Below are 24,922 nucleotides of genomic sequence, written 5' to 3'. Positions count from 1 at the left end.
AAAATGTAACAGATATGTTATTAATATTCAAATTTTTATTTTTTTATTTAAGTACAATATTATTTAAACAATTGATGTTGATGTCCTCAAATGAATGGGAAATGTAAGAAAAGTTTTGCGTATTATCAAAACCAGAAAGTATCTTGCCCAAATTATGATAGGATAAAAGTACAGCATTCTCCAACTTGTCATCAATTGTAGATCAACCGTAAACGTAGCAGAAAACGACGCCGCATTTCATGGATTAAAAAATCCGTGATTGGTATGAGTGTAGTTTCACTGAGTAACGGATGATAAGAGTCAAGATTGTCCCCATGGTGGCCGATCTCTGATAGAGGATGGCAAGTCAAGAAAAATGTAAAATATAATTTGGATGTGTAACGACTAACAGAAAAAAAAATATATAAATTTAATATAATATATTATTATGAAAAAGTTTTTAATGATAAAATATTTCTTTGATGGAATAAGTTTTATTGTGTTTTACAATACAGTTGTAGTCATCTATGTGTAATCAATTTTATAACAACAAAACAAAATGTAATTATTTACTTTAAAAAATATATTTCTATATTGCCTCCGCGTTTATTATCTCAGGTAAAAGTGTCTGTCAAATAAAGCGTAGGTATATCACAAAACCACATCGAAATAAAACAAAGGTATGACAGGAAACTCATTTAAGCCATTTTGAGACAATATAAATGACATGCTAGTCATTCTATATGAAAGAAAATGAATGTGAATATTAATTAACATTATTACAAATCTCATGGCAGTTACATACGATGAACCCGTCGTTTTCTTAATATATTAGCTGTTCATCCTTTAGTTAGAATTACGACGCAATTTGAATATCGTTGAATATACGCGGTTAATGTTAATACGTCTACCTACTGAGCCATTTATTTTAGTATGGTTTACTCACAATAAATATTGAATCATTATATTATACGTACTATGTAAGTATTTAGTAATACTTAAATACATTTTCAATAAATCAAATGTGATTTTAATATTAATAATATATCCTATCGATTCTACGAAAGAAGAGTAACTACGTAAACCAAGGATAACTGAAAAAGAGTAGTGCACTTGCACTCTTGGATATTAATATTTACGGGAAATTATGTAGACCGTAGATATATAGAATATTATTATGATTTTACCTACTTTTGATGAATACAAAATCAATAAAATTTTTAAACCTCACTGTTAGATGTTATGATTGAGAAATGTTGACTCTCTGAAATCTCGAGAAATCGAAAAATTGTCACTACGCTAATTTCTCGGTAAAAAAAAGGCCACGAGTCAAGCATTGGCACCTTAGCGTAGTTGTTCTTGTCAATATATATAGCATTTTTAGATACTTGAAAAACGCAAAAACCCATATATCAAGTATATACTCTACCTATGGTATTTTTCTAGCATATTCAATGCCTTGGTTGTGATGAAAAAACGCTATGTTGCATATAAAATTTATCCGATTTTTTTTGTCGACCGTGACTCGGAATGCATTTTTTATTTAAATTTGCAAGTGAAAATATTAAATATTTATATTATATAAGAGATAAAAAAACCTTTTTTTGCTAAAAACATTTTGGCAGAAAGATCTAATATTGTAATAATGTCAACTTATTGAGAAAACAAATTTTCTTGAATTCGAGACATGAAAAAAGTAGAGAAATCACAGTCTACTAACAGACAATATAAATTTGATATATGAATATTTATTCTGTATTTTTATATAGGTATAGATTTTAATTTTCTCTACTAATAAGAAATTTGTAGATGATTCATAGATGGTTTAATCAAGTCATATTTTAAAATGACCACAACTTTTCCAGCTTCATGCCCTACGGAGAGACAGAGTGATGCTGGAGAAGGCGTCTGGATGACCAGGTTGAGTAGAGGACTATGCGTAAGGTGACTAAGGTTTAACCTAGAGCTATAGCACCAGAGAAGAATCTGATCGCAACCTCATTTTGTGGTAGCCAAGTAACGTGTGACCCCTCGCCATATTGGATAAAATAGCAATTTTTATTAGTTGGAAAATACACTAAAAATAAATATAAATGTAATTCTACCCGTAATAAATACATCATCACATTAATTTACATCGCACAACCACATATTTTAAAAAGTTAATAATATAATGAAGGCGACTTTTTTACAATTAGAGCAAAATTGTGACGTGTGTTTATCTCACTTAGCTGACCGAGCCGCCACACCGGGCCCCCAGACTAGAGCCCTGTCAGCCCCCCCTTATGAGGGCCATGCCTTCAGCAATTAGAATATATACATATTACATACTATGATAAAGACTAAAATTTTATAAAAAAGACACGTATTATATATTATTATTAAGAACCTGACAGATAAATAATAAATTGTCTCCCCCACTGAACTGATTTAATGTAGGTAACGAAAATAATAACATGGAAATTTTTGAATGAAAAATTCCAAGACGGAACATTACGCTTCGTAAGAAAAGGTATGAATATTACGTATGTATTTCAGGTTCAGTATGACGGGCGGCACCGCAAAATTACGGAAACTGTATGACGTAGTGAAAGGATGCGTAATGTTTGAGCTTCATGATAGTTTTGTTGATACTCTTGAGAAAACATTTTGCATAAAAGCGAGCGATTTAATACCGCACCTGACTTACAACGAGTCCGACTTTGTGTTAGTTTAAAATTAGTTCTGCTGACTAAGTTTCTTTGGTTCCCAGAATAATATGAAGCGGCATATGAAATTTAATATTATTATATTACAGCTGTACTCATAAAATTAATGTAGCGTAAATCATTCGGCAGGTACATTAAATTCTGGAGAGACCATACATGTTCGAAACTAAAATCGTTTTATACCGTTTGCACCCCCCCGCAATAATAATCATAAATTTTTATGTCATTTGTACTACACGTATTTATTCCGATGTATTTTTGGCTGTAGCAATAATAAATTAATAATAATTATACCGTACCCATTAATATTATCGGGTTCAAATAAATTACATCCCTGGACATTCAATCTCGGGGTTTGTATTTTGTTCAGTCCCGGAATTAAAAACAAAGAAATGAAACGTGTTCTAAAATATTTTTATATATATTATGATACCGATATAACACGGCTTTATATTATTAACCCATCCGTCGCTTTTGGATCTTTTAATCGACATTTAAAAACAAATCACTAGATTGGGAAACTTTTCATAATAATATAACCTTTATAATATACTGTGGGTGACTTTGAATTTGGTAATAACATACACCAAGTACAATAATTCTATGTAGAGGGTAAATAAAACAAACGTACCATGCACTAGAGATCCCACATTTACTAGCACTATATTAATTGATGATTTAGTTTTTATTTGTCTTATTTCTGATACCGTAATACCGAAAAGTCGTGTATTAATGTTATTTCCTTAAAAATACGATTTATATTAGAGAAAATTATAACCTAACCGCTTTCTTTAAATTTCAATTAAAAATTAAGTCAAAATTCATATAAAAGTAAGTTCAAAATTTTCAACCCTCTTCATTTTGGTATCAAGAAATCGAGTGAGATTCGGGATTTGCAAAACTTAGTGGGTGTGTATACTGGGATTAAACATAAGAAATAAGCACGCGTATCTCTTGACTAGTTTGTCATGGGTTCGAATCCCGCAATCAAATGTATTTAGACTGATAGATAATGATCAATATCGTACCACATACTAATATATGAATTCTCATTTACATCGTACTCGTTACAGAGTCTATTTTCAAATGGAGTAATGTCGCAAAGTGTTTTGCTAGGTATATAAATGTAAAGATGCAAACGTTGCTATATTATATCCCCTGAGAATGAACTCTATAAAGAGCTCGAAACATCTCGGAAAGGGAAAAGAAGATAGTAGACATGGATTATTGGTCACCAGAGAATACAATACAATTTAAAAATATAGATATAAGTACTAATGTACCCAGCTATAACGAATGTAGGAATGTAATAAGTAATCTGTAAATAGCATTGTCTCAAAGTAAGATTTATTTATATTAGGAAAATTTCAAAGAAGCAATCGTAAACTTTTAAATTGATAGAATATTAAAACAAGAAGCCTAAACAATATTTTTTGCTGCTTCTGTATTTAATGCCCCCCAAAACTTCGGCCTGTAATAAAAGCAGTGATTTGTGTATAACAATACCTTTCAGATTTCCTACAAACAAACTCCATATCTGTGCCGTTGGCGTGTTTATCAACTTGCCTGATATTGTGTTTTTGTTTGTAATTAACTAAATGTTTGAGGTTAAGCTAATCTTGATTAAATCATTTAGATGTAAACAAGTATTACGATTGCCTGAAAAAATAAAGGCAACATACGTAATCTGATTTGTAAAATTAATCCAATTCCGTATTACTTCCTTGTTGAAATTATCTCTTTAAGCTTATTTATGGGAAATAAATGAATAATACAATCAGAAAGCCTAAAGCTATTCCAAATACGATTTATTTACAGATAATTATTTATCATTATATAAGTATTATTTCAAATATATTTAAGCTATTTAAATATTTGCATCAGAAAAATAAATAATATTATTATTTATGTATTTTACAATTTCGATAAAATTATAATTATCTATGTAATTATTTTTTTATTTTATATAATAATAATAATATGTGTCAATATAAATCTTTCAACACGTTTTATAAGTCCTATTGCTTTTTTAAGGAATAAAATAATAAATAGTCATAATAGATCTGAATGCCAAGATGTTATTTAATAATGGCACAAGTAACGGAAGCATTATAATTATTTAAGTAGATATAGAAACATCCGGATAGATAATAAATAAATAAAAGTAAAGATTTAATGTTATTCTTTGTAATATAATAGTGTTGAAGATATTAATAGGATTATTCTAAATAACGAATCCTTTAGGTAACTTTATTCAATTACGGTATGTAAGCAGATGATAATAACTGAATAGATTGTAACGATAATAAAATGATGGCCAGATATTTTTTAAGTGGGCGTCGTAGATACAAAATAAATTCCCATATGTCTCACAATAAGAAGATTTACAAACCATATTCATTTACATTGATTCTTATAATAATCCAGAGAGGTATACGGTCGTAAATATACCCAAAGAAATGTGAAAGCAATGCAAGTTCAAATTTCAATGATACTTTAGGAGGTTTATTTAAAAATAAAACGTAATATTATTTGAGATTTAGCCCGCCTAGAATATGTGACCTTCTACGAAGCACGTAAGTGCATTACTTTACTCGGAGAAATTTCATGACAAAGTTTACATAAATTTGAAATGTTGAATATTTATACGAATACTATGACTTTTCGATGGCTCCTAGTGCATTTCGTTTTCATGATGCATTTTAATGAATATTCACTATGTAAATAAATTTATTAAGTATATACTCTGTATGTATAGTGTATAGGTAATATGGTTTAAAGTCCCGAGATTCAGCTCTATTTATTAATACCAACATCCTGGAATAAAACAAATGTTGAAATCTTGTTAGTATAAAAAAGTTCATTTCGGGATTACTTTCTTGTATGGTTTTTGATGCACTAGCATGTTTTTGTAAACTAAACGAATTTGATTTGAAGAAAAAGGTTGGTTTATATAAAATTATATATTGATTCATATAAAAATACTATTCATATTATTATGCATAATCATAAAACGTCGTATACTAAATCATGAATTAAGAGACTACTTACTACTACATCTGAGATTTGTATGAAGTTTTGTTGTTAAAATTTTATAATACTTAAGTAAGTACTACAATTTATTTTTGCTTAACTTCGAGATCACGAGATTGAAAAAAAGTACTAATCCCATAATGTCAGGATTGAAAATTCTGTTCTTGATTGCCATTCCTGTTTGATAGCGAATCTTATGTATATTACATAGTTACCCATTGGGTGTCAGTACAAATGAGAAATTATTAAAAACATTTTGTCATAGGTATACTATGAAAAAAATATTGCGATAATATAGGCCCATAATATGATCATATTAGGATCGGACAAGAATATACGATTATAAAATAATATTACCATGAATAGTCGATATATAATATTGTGCGATAAAATCAATAATGACATCAAAGACTTTTCAATATAATAATTTTGTGGTTAATGCGTCAATGTTAACCACAAATATATTTAGGTATATTATTATTTTAATCTAAACAATTAAAAACATAGTTTTAAACATATTGCATGTCACAAACGTTCGTGCGCTCGTTTATTGAAAACTTTCAATGCACGTAATGTGTGAACAGATAATTATTATTAATTTTGATCAGCTAACCATGTAATTTATTTTAATATTTTTTGATAAAAAGCTTGTTTATTTGACGTGACATTTAAATAAGAAACTAAGTTTTTTAGTTCTCATTGACTATAATATTATGTTTGTTAATAATCCTTTATATCATATAAGTTTTTAGATATCTATCAATAACTATACTAAAAATAATTACCAAGAGCAATAAGTAACTAACATTAAAATAGAAAATACATCTTGTTTAAAGTCTAAAAAAATGGAAAAAGTATATTTTTTAACGTTTTCGTTTAAATAGGTAAATTATTGTAATTGTAACGGTATTACAGTTTAAAAAAATACCCACTTAGCGCAATAGGTGGGCCAGCCACTGCAAATCGATCCTTACAGTCTCCATAGAAAATGACATGTAGTTGACGATGTCCAGCGGGAAGACTACAAGCCGCTTTCAGGAGTTCACATTCACTAGGATACGTGATCATTGTGTTTGCGCAAACAGGTTCAGAATCTGAATCGCTGCACTCTTGGGGACAGATACATTCACCAGCTGCGCAACGGGCACCAAATTTGCACTCGACGTCCAGGCAAAGTGCTGTGAACAAAGAAAAATAATTTTATCATTAATAATAAAAAATAATTCATTAGTCTATTGAATTAGATACAATAAACTAAAGAAATATCTCTACAGACACATTCTGTAAAATAGTATTTTTTTTATCTATGAATGATCTGATAAAAAGATAATAAATTACCAGTAGATACCTAATATTATTAAATTTGTCTAGGAAGAAGTGTACTTCATAAAGATGGGCAAATAAATTTATGTCTAGTTTGCGAACATATAATTTCACAATACGGATAAATTATCTTCATATCGAAAAGTATTACTTAGCAAAAAATGAAAATCATTCATTTCAAAGGAAGCTCATTAAAGAATTGATCGAATTCTTTTCAAGACATTACAATAGTACCAATGTAAGTTATTAGAGAAATAATAAATGTAAACAAATAAATAGACTTTCTTCAGCATCATTGCCTCTATAATCCGGCGCGAATCTTGGCTGTCTTATGTGTCAAGGATTTGGAAGGACGTGACGGCGTTAAATCATTTCAATTTAGATCTTCCAATATTTCTTCCTCCGAGTTAATTATACCTTTTTATAATAACATTAAACCTGATAGGCATAGTAACGTCAGGATTGAAATTGTAGAATGAAAAGAAAAGGTATTATCTACGGAAAAAGTATCTTATTTTTATTTTACTGCATCTCCCAGGTATGATGGTTAATCTATAGATTTCCATGACGTAAAGTTTACGAGTATACTAGTAAAAGATCCGATGATGTTTATCGTTTATCGCTTAATCGAATTGATAATAAAATGAGATGAAAGTCGTATGTCGCTGTATACGGTAAAGATTTGCAGATTTTTGTACGATACTACACAGGCTAAATGGAATAAAATAAAAAAAACTCGACCACGCTTTATTAGCAAGATCATCTTTTTACCCTCTTCGAGTACGGAGGCATGTAGCTGAATAATAAAACGAAGCGACACATGGCGTGGGTATGAATACCTTAAGATTAAATTTCACAAACTTGAAAATGACAATATTGTCACCGCAAAACTAAACGCAAAGTTTTAGCGCCGGAATCACACTATGAGTATGACCCAGTTCATGAGTAAGCAGAATGTCTAGGGTTATATGGCGGTAATAACTATTTTTATTGGGGATTTGATAAGATCATAAAAAGTTTTGCACCAAACAGGAATCGTACGAAAAACGTGTGTCTGTGTTTATGAAAAAACTTAAGCAATAACAATATGAGTTTCTTAGTTTCACTGAACCAGTAAGTAAAACTTGTGTATGTACAGACATTTATTTTATTGAATTTTGTTATTTATGATTTTAGTTTATATCTCTCTCTTATAAATAATTTAAAACATTTAACATTATAATATTATCTAAGTATTACAGTGATAATTATATACGTGTTTAAAATATACATAAATAAAGCTTTTTCTTGTCATACATTCAGATTAATTAAAGGTAGGTACTTTGTAGATATATTGTGAAAAATAGAGACGAAGAATAATAATTAATAAGTATTAAATAAAACGTTAACTTATTAAATTAAATTAAAACTTAGATAATAAAAATTAAAACTTAGAACATTATAGTAGGTACCTATTTATATTATAATTATATTATGATTGGCTACAGTGTATTATGTAAGGCCAGCATGTTGTTTTTCAAGAAAATTTGGTAATATTCTAGTGCTTCTATGAAAAATTTGAAGCTGTTGTTTGTGGTATCAAAAAATGCTAGATTTAATGCCATGCGCCAATTGCGTATTTTTTATGATAGATGTATATTATAAAATGATAGATTTGTTAATCTGTCAAAAAAATGGTAAATCGTCAAATCTAATCTGCGGTTACTTATTGCTTCATACATGAATTTGAGAGCCTTCAAATGTATAGAATAATGTACATTCAATAATGCACACGATAATTATAGTGAATTATGATATATGCAAATGGCTTTAACTCTAAGCACATGTAACAATACTGTCGTACAAGCATAACAATGGTCTAACGATTTCAAAGCGAGTGAATCTCCATCTCAATCAGCGGCAACGGAAATTATTCAGAAACCAATCCTACGGCGCAACAACTGCATGCGATGGGTCGGGCGCTTCGGACATGCTGGCCGCTAGCTGGTAGTTCTACCGTCCATCGCAAATGATGACCCACAGTGGGGGGTTACCCGCAGCGAGTTCGCTCGACTGGAACCAGCGGTCTGCGGTTCGACTCCTCGCGGCCTGGATTGTATCGCCGCCCATCCGTGAGTCCAATCTCCCGCCCACTTAACTAGCGCAACAGCCGCCCACCCGGTGAACCCATACCACCGCCGATGACATTTCTATTCAAAGGCATTCGATTAAGGGGCCCATACAATGCGATAAAAAACTGAAAGAGATTTTTTTTTGTAATGACAACAATAGGTTTTCATGTGACAGTGTTTTCATATATCAAAATGTGTATTATATTACTTATATCTGTGCACAGTACCTACTCCTGATAAAGTTGTATTTTTCACAAAACAAGAAAACTCCTTTAAAAGTAATAATCCACAGTTTTTCAGAGTTTTACTTCCATGCTATGATTCATCAGTAAAATACACAGAATCAATGACCAACAATCATTAATGACGATTCTTAAGGCGGTTACAGCCAACATTTTTCATATATTAAGCATAACACGACTGTCTTATAATTACACATTGTCATATTGCTTTAATAACCAACGAGTTTTGTCCAATTTCGGTGTATCGTCCGGATCTGGCTATGAGCGATACAGATACAGTGAATGGTTAACAACTGTTACTATCAGCAAAATCGAATACACGGTAAACAAAACTAATTACTTAGATTTTAGTTAATTCAGAATAATATAATATGTCCATCATACGTAGGTATGTGACTTAAAAAAATATTAAAAATAATATGATACACGCGAAGGTCAACGTAGAATAATAATTAAGAAGATATATGGCGTTAGTTTTTTAAAAATTTGATTATATTCTGAATAAAAAAACAATAATATATTATAATATAGTTGCTTGAAGATCGAAAGCCTTTAACTTTAGTGCAATATGGCAATTTTTTAAATAATTTTCGGGTAGATGTTAGAATATTCTATACAAAAATGAAACATTTACGTACGGATTATTACCGCCTCTGAACGCATGCTAATTATCGGTGGTAAATATACGATGCAGCGCATATGTAGGTAGATATATCTGTACATGGGAGGTAAACTACACTATGTCAAAAAAGACACTTTTTCACAATGGCTGTTCAAAGTTTTTTCGTGAAGTTTTTGTTAGAATACTACCGGTTTTCTCATACTATTTGTTATGATCTTTGGTTTAATGATACTTGAGGTGTTTCTCTACAATATTCAAGGAAAATTTAAAAGAAAATGCATTTGATTCTTAAAATAAATGATGTTTAATGTACATAGTGCTGTTTACCTCTAAAAAGTTTTACACATTCAAATTACATGGTGCAGAATTCTCTAAAAAACTTTTACTGCAATCAAAATACCTACCTTTAAGAAAGTGAAAGAACCATTCGATTTGCGTAATATTAATAATTTTCAGTATTAAAAGATAACAAGATATTAATTTTCAAATTTTATTAGGATTATAGTGATAGTAAGTATCTAAGTATGAAAAATTAGACAGCAAATTATTATACACAAAAAATATGATAGGTACATAAAAATATTGATAATAAATTCAATCATCCTCGGGGAAATCTGGAGTCTGGTCTTCTTTTTGTAGCGTCTTATAAAATTCGTGACACTCACTGGATATAAATGGTAGAAGTGCCATCAAATCGTTGTATTTTACCAAGGAAATAGGCTTTAAAGTATTCCTACGTGGCCCCAAAGAAGCTGGAAATCTCCCAGACCTTCTTTTTAACGAAATTAAATAATTCTTCTTCATTAAAAGAAGTTTTATAATGGAGATCTCTTATATTTTCCTGACGAATTTGGAGATGAGTGCACTGAGATAGTAAAAATGCTTCCTTATCATTATTCACTTTCCTGTTAACAAAAGGTGAGTGTGTACCATCAAAGAGAACTTTAAAATTTTTAAAATCACTAAATTCTAAATTATGTACACGGAATTTATTAGAACAGCTCCTTATGAATTGCTGCCAATCCCATGGTGTCATTATGGAGAGATTGTTATTTTTTTCTTTTTCGTTCGATTACGGCATGAACTGTATCAGCCTCCATATGAGTGTGACCTTTTAATAAAAACTTATGGTTGATTCTCTTTATCTGCGGCCATTTATGCATGATCCAGAAGAAACATGATATTAAAATAATGTTTTTGTTTTGCCCATAACAATTATCTGACCATATTGTGATATTATCAATGGCAGATGTTGGTACTACTTGTTCTGCCCATCTCAATAACGCCGAAGCCATCTCTTCACCACCTCGACCTGCCTTTGTTTCATCCCACATCATACAGTGGGCCGGGCCTGTTGTATCGTATATAGTGAAATTGAATGTTCACTGCTTCCTCTTGTAGAAACTTGTTCCACATGTGAGAAGAGGTGTGGGCAGACATTTTTGCAGATCCATCATTATAACAATACTTTTATTGTCACCTTTTGCTATTATAGAGTCTGTATTTTTTAATTCATATCTTAATTGCGCATCATTGAGATGTGCAGAGTGAATGTGCTCAATGTTTTCTTTAATCAATGTTATCTCCTAATTGAGAGTCCTTCTTTTGAGCCAAATACATGTCGCATGTGTCGCATGTATCATTTTGTGGAGGCTTAAACGAAAGCTTGAAATATCTGTTGAAAATATCGCCATAAACCCACTTCTTTACTCTGTGTTATACATCAATGTTTTCTGTTTCACAATAGGCCAAATAAAGTTGGTGCATCTTTTCAATAGACAGTTCAGAAGACAAAAATTTCCTTGCAGATCTCTCCCTGTAGTAATGGCTCTCGTATGCCGGAAAGCTGGAAATGTGGGTTTGTACGTTTTCCATAACATCTTGGGGAGTTTTATTAGAAGGTACTATCTTCTTTCTCCTTTTATCCTCCTCTACCAAACCGCCAACTTGGCGCTTTTTCATTATTGTTATTGCAGTAGAATTAAATGATAAAGAAAGAAAATTAACAATCTCTCCATAATGACACCATGGGATTGGCAGCAATTCATAAGGAGCTGTTCTAATAAATTCCGTGTACATAATTTAGAATTTAGTGATTTTAAAATTTTTAAAGTTCTCTTTGATGGTACACACTCACCTTTTGTTAACAGGAAAGTGAATAATGATATGAAAGCATTTTTACTATCTCAGTGCACTCATCTCCAAATTCGTCAGGAAAATATAGGAGATCTCCATTATAAAACTTCTTTTAATGAAGAAGAATTATTTAATTTCGTTAAAAAGAAGGTCTGGGAGATTTCCAGCTTCTTTGGGGCCACGTAGAAATACTTTAAAGCCTATTTCCTCGGCAAAATACAACGATTTGATGGCACTTCTACCATTGATACCCAGTGAGTGTCACGAATTTTATAAGACGCTGCAAAAAGAAGACCGGACTCCAGATTTCCCCGAGGATGATTGAATTTATTATCAATATTTTTATGTACCTATCATATTTTTTGTGTATAATAATTTTCTGTCTAATTTTTCATACTTAGATACTTACTATCACTATAATCCTAATAAAATTTGAAAATTAATATCTTGTTATCTTTTAATACTGAAAATTATTAATATCACGCAAATCGAATGGTTCTTTCACTTTCAGGTAGGTATTTTGATTGCAGTAAAAGTTTTTTAGAGAATTCTGCACCATGTAATTTGAATGTGTAAAACTTTTTAGAGGTAAACAGCACTATGTACATTAAACATCATTTATTTTAAGAATCAAATGCATTTTCTTTTAAATTTTCCTTGAATATTGTAGAGAAACACCTCAAGTATCATTAAACCAAAGATCATAAAAAATAGTATGAGAAAACCGGTAGTATTCTAACAAAAGCTTCACGAAAAAACTTTGATGGCCAGTGGTCAACTGCACCAAGTCGTTTCGGTGTTGTTTCCCTCTAACCACTTATCACTTAGCACAATGGGGTAATGAACACCATATCTTCTTGGTGTTCTATCCCTCGGATATAATACATAACATAGTGTAATATGCCTTTCATTATATTCGTTTCTGGCAGGGTTACGACATAGTTGAGTATATCACTGGAAAGAGCGTCGCGAGCTATGTAAAAATATGTAAAAATCTCAATTTTGCCAAAAATCGACATGGTGTAGTTTACCTCCCATGTACAGATATTACAAGAACTATTAGGTACCTACATTATATTGTTAAGTATCAATATCTCTGTTAGTCTCTCAGTGATATAGTATATCTACCTACTATAAAATTGACTATTATTAATATGGGCTTTAAATACTCGTCATGTAAGGAGGCCTTTGCCACTGGGAGATTGATAGTACTCTAATGTTTAAATGTCTAAAATATCGCTCTGCGTTATACGATTAATAATTTATTATCATTTCCATATACATTGTCAGCGAGGAACGAAATCATGTATTGATTTTCCAGCTCTCTATTGTATTATCGGCTTGGAAAGGATTATGAATTACCTCCCTTGTATACGTACAAAATAGAAAATTTATAAAAATACAATAGGTATTCATCATTTCTGCAGTATCGGAATACACAGTGTGGGGTTGTATAGTACTTATACTACGCGCCCATTGTAGTACTTTCAAGCATTCTGCCTGATCAGTCGTGCGGTAAGGGTTTTCTAAAGTGACATTATGTTGACTTTTCAAAAAGAAAATGATGTGGCGAAAGCTTACCAACCTTCTGCAAGCTTTCTGTTTATACTTGAATAAAATGTACTCTATACTAATTAGGTATGGAAATATAGTTTTATTACCTCTATAGGTTAATTTGTTATTCGTAAAAAATGTTTATTAAATGATAAAACAGTTGTTATTTATTAATAATAAACATATTATACTCAATCATAATTACGATAGTTATTTTGGTACTCTTAAAAAATTACATGATACTTTATCGTAGGATAGTAAGTTTTGGTGTTTCATGATGAGGTATATCACGCGATTAATCTGATTTTAAACATGTTTTTTTGTAAAGGGTAGGTATGTATATTAAGTTTACATATTTATTATGGAAATATTTGCTTCTTCAGTTGATCTGCAAACTTATATATGTAGGTAATCTAATTTATATTATAACATATTTTTGTGTAATTTTTATGACTCATTAATATTTTTTATATTGTGTCGCGCATTGACTAATAACCGATACGTCACAATACTTTTGATATGAATATATAAATTGGTACTATCTAATTTTCAATGTATTACTAACTGTGGGTCTATTCTATTCTATATACAAAGCGGCTATCGGCGGCTAAAGTGATACATATTATCTCTTTATAATACTTATGTATGGAGGTATTATAATTGTTACAATAAGTTAGACGTCTAAACTGTCAAAACTGTCTCGGTCTAAAGTTAACACATTCAAGGCAGGGGTTGTTAAAACATAGTTTTTTTTTGACATAATCAGTTAATTTCTTGTAACAATTAACCGCTTAAATACATAAATATCATAAACTACCGTCGATAACCGCTTATGTGTATTGAGCAGTGTCGCTGAAATACAATTAATCGATAACTTAAAAATACATATACGCATAATATTATGATGTTTTTATGCTGTTGAGGAAAGGTATAATTTTTGAAATAATCATATTATTTAAGAGAAAAATAGTAGGTATATAAAATAGTATGATTTTTATACTGTACTATAAAATTTGATTTTTTCGATTGGTTATTTGACTTAATTTAAAAAAATAATATAATGCAGTGAATTTATAACAAAATAAATGAAAATTACCTAATACCAAAAACGTCTTAATGAAATAAAATATACTGTGCCCAACATTTAATTGAGCTGGATTAAAAAGCAATTGGAATAAAATATTTTTTTACTATAATCCTAAATATAGCATTGACATTTTGTGTAGTTTATAGAGCGCATATTGGCATGTAAAATGATTGACCGCATGAATTATTATTGGATATAGGTAGATACCACGAGAAATAAACCGAACGATCATAAGTAAAATTTTTATTGAAGTTAATACTCGTACTATTAATATTATTTTTAGAATTTTATGATAGTGTATTTAGCCGCCATTTTCAACACGTTAATCTAACAAAATATCAATTTTGATATTTTTACCTATCCAATTTCACTAAAAAAATGTGGAATCGGCATGTTTATTAGAAGATAGTTATCGAGTCCAAACTCTTTGTGTATTACCGTATTTAAAATGTCATCTAACACGATGGGATTACAAAAGAAGTTAAAAAGAGTAACGATAAAATAATAAATTACCCAAAATAAATTTTGACAGTATCTTTGGTAATAAACGAATTTATTGTTTTGTTGAGCTGCAGTATAGAATTACATGTAGGCATGTGCTACGCCACGCATGTTACAAGTAACATGATATCGAATTTGGCGTACGTATTCAAAAATAAACAATGTAATTGCTCTAAAATCTGGATACAAATTCAATGTTCAACAATGAACGATAATAGACTCCCAAAACAAAGGTAAATTGATCCAGGATAAGTTTAATATAGGTCATGTAACTCATGTTGCCTCTCGTGTGGACTGGGCGTTAGTATGAACCGCGTAAACTACTCAAAATTGGGCTTCTATCGAGTTCCATCAAATTGCTTTTATAAATACAGTGGAGAGAACAATACGGCAAACTAAGGTTGTTAAATATTGACGATGATTAAACAGTCATTTCTTAACTCACGTAGTTAAAACTAGAAACTTTGTAAGTTATAATATTATTCATTATTGTCTCGAGTCTATTAAACGTCAATGTGTTTAAATAGCTTTATATCATGACTAATGCAGGGGTGCGGGATACCGGAAGAAATCCCGGTATACCAAGTACTAAAATGTAATTTATTTAAAAACTGTGAACAATATATTATGCGGTATTTTATATATGTATTCTTTGTATTTAATCTAAATATATTAACATACACATTTTAAACTGTTTTTAATGAAATCAATCATTTGTAATATTTCCTGTTGTCTTGTAGTGTTGTAATTATTTTTTTAATTAAAACATAACAACAATATGTATCATCTATTCAGTTTCATGTTGACACTCTACATTGAAAAAATATATAAATGTGTACTTATTTGAAACTATCTCGAGTCAATATCAGGCAACCAATTTGCTCTTGATTAAATGAATGACATATGCTTAAAGTACATATTTTAGGTGGGTTATTATTAATTTAATAATTAAATAAACATCGTATTTTCATGATTGTTCCGAATTACAGTGAATGAACCTAATTTAACATTCAATATACATACAAAAATGATTTTTATTTCCAATATATTTTTTCTCGATTGCGCTGGCGTGGAAGAGCTTTATTATAATGGTGTTGAAACATAGTGCTTGTTAACGATGTGTTCGTAGGATGAAACAGCTGTTAACATAAACTTTGTTTCAAAATCATGATTTTTTCATAAAAAATCAACCTGATAATAGAGCTAAATTGTAATATGTAATATAAAAATATGTAAATTTATAATATTAAAATATTTTTTAATCAAAAGATAATGGCAACACTGTGAAAAAAACTCTTACCATAATAGAGTAAAATATACGTAATATAATTTCACAGATATATTATAAATATTCATTTTTTTACTGGATTCGACTGTAAAACTGTATCAAACCGAGATTGCCCGAGTGAGGCAAAGTGTGAGAGTATTAATAGTAGGTGCGCTTGGCCCCCTCATGTAACAGATAATATCAGGGAACGTCTCACCGTGTAGTTCAACGAAACGTCTCGGTGACAGTGTGGTTAGCATAACGATAATGTACAAATTGTCATGGGTTCAGTGTTCGCGGAAATAGAAAGTTGAATTATTTTTGTAATATTATTTAAGCTTCACGAAAATTTCTGTACGTATTACTACAATATCTAATGCTGGAGCAAACTCTCGCCATGACCTCCCTGTCACTATTTGGTACACGAGGGAGCTCGAGCACGCCTACTACACTCTCGCGCTCGGTCCTGGCCCGTAAAGGTTTGTTCGGACTGTTCCAGTGATTTAGTCGAGTACCGAGTGATTTGGTAAATAAACGTGTCTGAACAGACAAATTTAGTCGAGTAGTTTAGTAAAATCGTCAGTCCAGTCGATCCATTTTATTCTATTATTTCGGCCGAGTAGCGACCCTCACCACCTCTCACTAAATACTAAACAAGCCACGAAACAAGTATGAATAGGCGAGTTCATTAGTCATCGACTGCCGTAGAAATGACACAGCGTTGGAGCGAAGATACTACTCGAAATAATATAACGTATAATTAATATACTTCAATGCGACAAACATTAAGATAACCGTCACAAACGTGTGTTGATAGATCCGTAGATAAATGACAATATTTCACAGAAAGCTTATTGTTATTCAGGATAGGTAAATTATCTTATAAGTTATATTCATTTATTATTCCGTTTATTTTGTATACTCAGTATGAAGGATATTATGGCATGTCGATAGGTAGTGTGGATAATTTGTTGATTAACACGTTGATTAATAATGGCAATGTTTCTCAGAAAACTTGTTGTTATTGAGAATAGGTAAGGAGGTAGGTACACATTATCTTAGTGTTCATAAGAATAATTATAAGTTATATTCATTTATCATTCCGTTTATTTTGTATAGTCAGTAAGGACAATGGAGCATAAAGTACCTATTTATTACATAAACAAACCACAAAAATACATAGGTAAGCCATATAAAAATCTATGAAACCACAAAAATATAATAGGTATACTATTAGTATTCATCAATAAGAATTTGGAGCATAAATCGATTCAATTACGTCAACACCGTTTTTGTATCGTGTCATTTGAATTATTTTTGAAGTTACAAGTTTATCTGACAGACGGCAGCACTCTCGTGTCGCGCGAATGGTGTCCGTTTTGTAATATCCGTCGCTCTGTTCATTTTGACATGTCACTTAGTGAGTGTTCGGACTGCACTGTGTTCGGACACTTTTCAGTAACTAATTCACTAAATCACTCGCTACTCGACTAAATCACTCGACCGGTCCGAACCGGCCTTTAGTCCCAGCAAGAGTGCGGATACGGCATACGTATTATAGTGTTGAAACCGAAATGTTATTATTCTTAACAACTGATAGCATATTTTTTTTTTCACAATTGATAACGTAAGAAATATTTAATTGTAACTGGAAAATCAGAATGAACTCGTAATAAAATGTACACCCGTGTCTAAGGTTGTACTCATATTATGTGTAAGGATCTTGTCGATAAAATGGCTTGTTGAGTGTGCGACTTCGTGACAACTTGCTCTTCAAATTGTTCCCCCTCACAAAGCAACCGTTCTCATAGTTACAACTTTTGTACAAGTGATTTCTCACGCTTTCAACTACTTTCACGCTCGATCAATTTATAGCACTCAACTTTTTAATTGTGCTTTGGATATATGTTTATTATTATTCTGTCGAATAATCTAATAAAAGCTTTTATTATTCACAAGGTTCATTTAAAAATGTTTTGTTTTGAAAATTCTGTCTAATTTTATAATTGGATTGGATTGAATTAGACGAACATTGGATTAGTAGGTAGTCAGAAAAATATAGATCTTATTGTTGTGTAATAATATAATTGTCTAAATGTCAGATTTTGGTATAGTACAGCGTTACTACAATAAGCCGTCATCAGGTACCTATTTATATTTTTATTATGTCTTCTTTTCATTACATAAAAGCTCTAGCAAATGTAGATTATCTTTGTTTGAGGTTAATCAGATTATATTAATCGTACCTTGTTAAATAATTATAAATGAAGAATTATGAGATTATTATTTATGTAGTTTATGTATTACTTAGGTTAGTTTATTTATTTAGGTAATTGAAACGATTTAAGCCGAAGAGTGTGTATTTAACTTTTAACTTTTTATGTGTAATGTTATGTGTATTTATAGCTTTTATTTAATAAAACTCAATTTCATAATGGCTCAATTGTTTCAGTTTTTATATAAGCTACAGTTTTTGATACTTATTTATAATAAATGTACGATGCTAATATATTATTTTCATAGCTGAAGCTAGTAAGTGGCTAACAAAACTTATTATAACATTCAATAGGACAATTTGAATAATGTAAAATAGTCTTTATAACTGTATGCTATGCAATAACTAATTGAAAGTATTTCCCAGTATACAGCTTCTAAGCTGCTGAAAATTTCAAAAGGCAAATTTCCCTTTTCAACTGAATCTATATTTTATATAAGTTACTTATTCTATAAGAGCATATTATTATACGTATATATCTCCTAAATAAATACTCAGTGCCTGCATAATATTATCATTGATGATGATTTTATTATAAGGAGCTACATATTAAATATAATTTTATTCTTTGGAAGAGGAAGGAAAACTCTGAATAATAATTTGTATGATCAATACATACGATCCTAATTAAAGTTACCATATTTGGCTGATAATAAATTGACTGACACTCATAATATTTATTAAATTTGCGGTTACATGGTCTATATTAATTATGAATATTATTAACAAGAAACCTGATAAAATTATTAACTTTACTTAAATGGTTTCAGTGGGTCTATTCTATACTTATTGAACACTAAATTAATAAATAGTATCAAACTTAGGGTAGGTTTGTATCAAAATATTAGCACTTATTGTAACAATTACACGAAGCTGGTTTTTATTGTTGCAATAAGTGCGATATTTTAACAGCACATATCTTGCTGCTGTTAAAATATCGCACTTATTGCAACAATAAAAACCAGCTTCGTGTAATTGTTACAATAAGTGCTAATATTTTGATACAAACCTACCCTAAGTTTGATAATATTTATCACTTTATCACTTTAGCGGTCGATAAGCATAGAATAGACCCACAGGTAAGTAGGTATAATTAAATAATATTTCACCAATTGAAGAAATTAGTAGGTATAATATATTTGTTTAAACATTTCCTATCATAGACAGATCATCTTTGTATTGTTTACCTTATTACAATTTAATAATAATCGTGATCTCTATGAACAGCTTACAATTTTTTGTCCAGTTGTCCTTGGTCTCAACTGAATGAATTTCCGACATTAATGAAAATCCTGTTAGATTATAATTTTCATCGGTCTCCTTCCTCTTCTTCTTTAACGTTTACGCTAATCATGTATATTCTAATGTCCAGTATATTCTCTCCAATCTGTCACTCCCTCAGAGTCATATAACCAAAGAACAGTTATACAGATGGTTGAGAGTTGGTCGTTTATTTTTAGTCCTTCAAAGATGGATTTATATGTTCTAAAACGACTAAAATATATCAATCTCCGTGTTTTACGGTCCATCTTTTACAGAAAGATATTTTTTTTATAAAATTTTAAGCTACGATACTGCTCTCTTTTTCAGTGCGATTCATTTTCTTATCGTCAGATCGTATGGATACATAATATGGGATGTAACCTAGAATACATTTTTATGAGAATTAATTATAAGTCATTCAGTCAACCCCTATCAAGGAAAGTAATTAAAAAGAAGACAGAATAACATTACAAACAACCATACCCTGAATCTAGATGAAATTTTTGCAGCTACCAGGAGGTCAATTCACGACTGAAGCACAAGTGACCAGTTGCGCAAACTTTACACAACTTGCTTCAACTGTAGCATATTAAAAGTCAACCGCTGGGTGTCACTACGCCAGGCTTTGGTAGTACACGTCATGCTTTCACGGTAGGGGCGCTCGCAACTCTCCGTCTGACATAATAAACGTCAGATTTCGTATCGTACGTAATATTGGAGAAAGCTGTTGATCTATTATTTCACATTTACCACTTATCACCACATATTACCGCTAAAATTATTATTTCGTGTTTCAATTCTCATTTAAGGATGTATTTATTGTGATTTTGTAATACAGAAACACACATGTTTGTTTGCAAAATACAACGGAAATTCCGTGTTGTAATCTTGTTGTAATATTGTTATATTGGAGACGTAACTAGCGTGTTTAAAGATTAATTGATTACGTACTTCAACAATGAATGCTTTAATCATGCAACGTTAACGGTAAGTACTGATTAAATATGAAGTCATTACCAAAATGGATAAAAATGTTATTTAATTTCCATGACATTGACAATAGTGCCGTTTGACATGTTTACTTTCTATCTTACTCTAACGCATGGAAATGAGGTATAAGCATGTTGAATGCTTTCTCACTCGCACTTATATGCCGTTTATCCGTTTCACTCGAAGCTCTGTACACCCAATATCTCCTGTAAAACTAAAAAATTTACGAGCTTCAGTTGAAGCGGTTCGGTGACGTGTTTTGCACTGCTTCATTCAGGAATCGCCGTCCAGTAGTATTTTCACAATCATGTTATTTAAAAAAAACACAAGTATTTACATGTTACTAGCATATTCTTTAGTTTAAATGGCTTAAAACTGGTGGTCAAAAATGCTGGAGCTCAAAATAAATGGTGATTATATTTTTATGTTTACGATTATTTCAATTACCCCGTAAGAGACACATTAAAATCATAATTTAATGTACTCGTTACATAACAGATATGACAAACAACAAGGTAGATTATACTAGTAAAGAAAAAAAGTAGTCGGCAGTATTAAAAAAAAATGGTAAACCACTAGAGAACCTATATCCGGCCTCGTAAGATGTCGATGGTAGTCTACCGGTGGACCTCTCAGAAGGCATTAGGTGACTGCCTTAATTAAGAGAAAAGTATCGGAATTTTCACAAATATTACAAATTAGTAAGGAGTCAATGATGTATAACACATCAATGTAAGTAGTGCAATAAAATTAGCCTTCATCCACGACTTAATGAAATCTTTTGATTCCATTTTAATTGATATTGTTGTTTTTAAATCCCCGCATTATTTGATCATTTGGTGAACCTGATTATTATTATGATTGTGTTAAAATAATAATATTTGTATATTCTAATAAATGCCTGTCTACGTCTGATGAAAACTATATTATATTTTTAAATAAATAAATAAAAATAAAATATGTTTTATTACGGGGTTGTAATCCCGGGTTTGAAGATACTGACATCCCGTGATTTCAGGAATTAGTTTTCATATGATTTTCATTCAAAATAACGCACTTATGTTAACATTGTATATATAATATACACCTAACAACTTTGAGATAAACGTATGAAAATGTAACGTTTGGTTACTACCGACATTACTCTACTAAAGATGTGCTTGTGAAATACCTGGTTTGTTGAATTAAAAACAGTACTTTCGTTTTATTACTTACCATTTTCAATTTCGCGCACAATATAGCGTAATAAATATTTTATTCGGTAGTTACACTGAAAATGCATTATATTTACACTGTAGTACATAATAGTTCAAACAGAGGCTGTTGAATACATTTTTTTATTTCCCAGCGCGGTAAAATTCATGCATAATATAAGCGAGTGCTCCATTTTAACGTGAACGCTTTGTTTGCTGATCAAAAAGGCGGATATTGCCGGCACACTGCGAAAAATTGCTAACTGACATTAGAGCAAATTTCAGTGGAAATAAATTGTCATTCCTATCTTCGTGGTCTATCGCTTACCACTGTATTATATCTAACAAGGCATGGTGGTTTTACTTTTACATACTGAATTGTTCCATAAAAAAATATTCGATTTATATTATTGTGATAACAAGTAATTTTTAAGTACCTATGCAGTTCGCCGAATACATTATCACTTATGTGCCGACAATATATTATAGCAGTATAGTATTAAGACCAGATGGCACGTTCTTTGTGAAACATTTATCAGAATCTAAATTAATCTATCTAAAATAAAGAAAACGAATATAGGTATCAAATGCCGGCAATTCATATATTTAAAATAAAATGAAAATGTAACTACCGGAATGACTTAAAAGTTAGTAGATACTTTTTATTAACTACCGTAATTATTATGAAACATTTTATGTACTTAAATGAATATCAATTCAATTGGAAAATCAATCACTATTCAAGAAAATAAGCTTTTAAATATTTAAAAAAATGCATGTGTGTACAAAAATTATCATCCAGGTAAAATGCTCTACGAAGAACGCGTCATTTCGTTTCAATGCTCACTGTAGTCTGTTATCAGTATAAAAACTTACGGCTAACTGTTTTATGTATCCTATTCATATATTATATATTGTTGTATATATATATGTTTTTATTAACGAATATAACGACTATTAGTGATAAACTCATAGGACCTAGAGTTATGACTGATGAAAATAATTTTTATATAGTAACTTGTAGTAGAATCAATACTATTAAGTAAATAAAATATTAGTGGTATCATATACCTAATTTCACAAAATAGTCTAAGATATATTTTTGTCAGTTTATAAGATAACTTGGAATAGGCTTACTTTGATCCTACTTAATATTATTTTACTCACGGTGGTTTTGTCTATAAAGCGGCCACCTATGAAATTGTGGGTCTGTTTACGGGTTTGATACTGTAGCGAGCTAAAATCTCTAAAATCTTCATGTAGTGACGTAATAGTTTCGGCGAATGGCTAGCAACTATTCATTGTAAAAAGTAGGGTAATATAACCTCAGCTATTTATAGAACCACGTGCACTATGTAGAAACTAATATGTTTAAAAAATGTATTCAAAATTAAACTATTTTGAGTATGGTCCACATCTCATAAGACAAGATTATAACATGCATTATATTATATGTTAAGGTGAAAGTAAGGTATATAAAAGAAATGATTTTATAAATATATTATAATGAAATGATTCCACGCTTTGAACCCGTATTGAACAATGAATATGAGGATTTTCCTATGTATATTTATGAATATATGAATATCATTAAAACACGAAAATAAATCATTTGAGATGTTATACAACTTCTAATACCTACTGCTCGAAACGCAAATCTGTGGTAAATTAAGGACCAATTATAAAAGCATTATCAACTTTGCGCATTTGCATGCTGTAAACTCAGTTATTAAAAGCGAATATTTGAATTCTAAAGTAAAAGGGTTTTTTGAGTAAGAATGTCGAGTGATTTTGTAATAACAAAAAAGGGATTGTTATCGCGAATGATTAATATTACAGAGAAAAGATACCTAGCTATAATATGCAGGAACTAGCGATCCAAAACATTATCTCTTTATTCATTATATCGACAGAAAATCTTTACACAATATTGCATAAATAATTCTCATGTTATCAATTTATAATTTCTTTGTTAATAATAAAATATTCATTTCAAAATGGAAGTAACAAAATATGTTAAGCCCTAATGCACCCATAAAAAATAACAACTATAAAATTAAAATACGAATATTTTTATTTTTTTATCAACATTAGGTGCACAACTCCAATAGGCCCAATTACAGTAGTGTAGTAAAACAGTAGAGTGCTTAGTGATAAAAGTGAAACAATCACAAATATCCAGACTTTCAGAAATTCACATAAATAATATATTGTGACTTGTGACCTCACCGGGCTCAAACCCGGAACCCTCGGATTAAAAGCCAGCGCCTTATGAGAGTCGCCTTTGATTCTGTAAAGACTAAGCCGAATGGACTACTCTAATATAAAAACTATTCAGGTAGATGTACATAATATTATACCTATATATATTATATATAATAAATATAAACAAAAAATAAATATTCTAAGGTATGTTTTCAATGGCATAATAGTCAATATCAACTAAAATTACCGATTTAACTATTCAATTTTCAGTTAAATTTTAAAGTGAAATGAGAAGATAATATAATATACCTAATATTAATGAAAACAAAACATAATTTTATTATATACAGAACTTCGTCCATAATATAATTAATTTAATAACGAATGGAACCATTGTCAACCGAATCAATTGAACGGATCAGTTGACATTGTT

At 30.4% G+C, this 24,922-nt stretch overlaps 1 protein-coding gene across 1 annotated transcript in view; it reads right to left on the bottom strand.

Moving 5' to 3' along the window:
• The window catches only part of LOC147072187 (agrin-like), a 411,557-nt gene that overhangs the window by 37,173 nt on the left and 349,462 nt on the right, over positions 1-24,922 (bottom strand). Inside the window, exon 10 of the mRNA XM_085947184.1 lies at positions 6,653-6,898. Coding sequence (XP_085803310.1) covers positions 6,653-6,898 — 246 coding nt within the window. The remainder of the gene's footprint in view (positions 1-6,652; positions 6,899-24,922) is intronic.

Source organism: Rhyacophila brunnea, unplaced genomic scaffold (assembly GCF_057557595.1).
Source record: "Rhyacophila brunnea isolate RB1 unplaced genomic scaffold, BYU_Rbru_1.0 scaffold_2, whole genome shotgun sequence".
Classification (NCBI taxonomy): Eukaryota; Metazoa; Arthropoda; class Insecta; order Trichoptera; family Rhyacophilidae; genus Rhyacophila; species Rhyacophila brunnea.
This window is presented reverse-complemented; position numbering and strand designations above follow the sequence as displayed.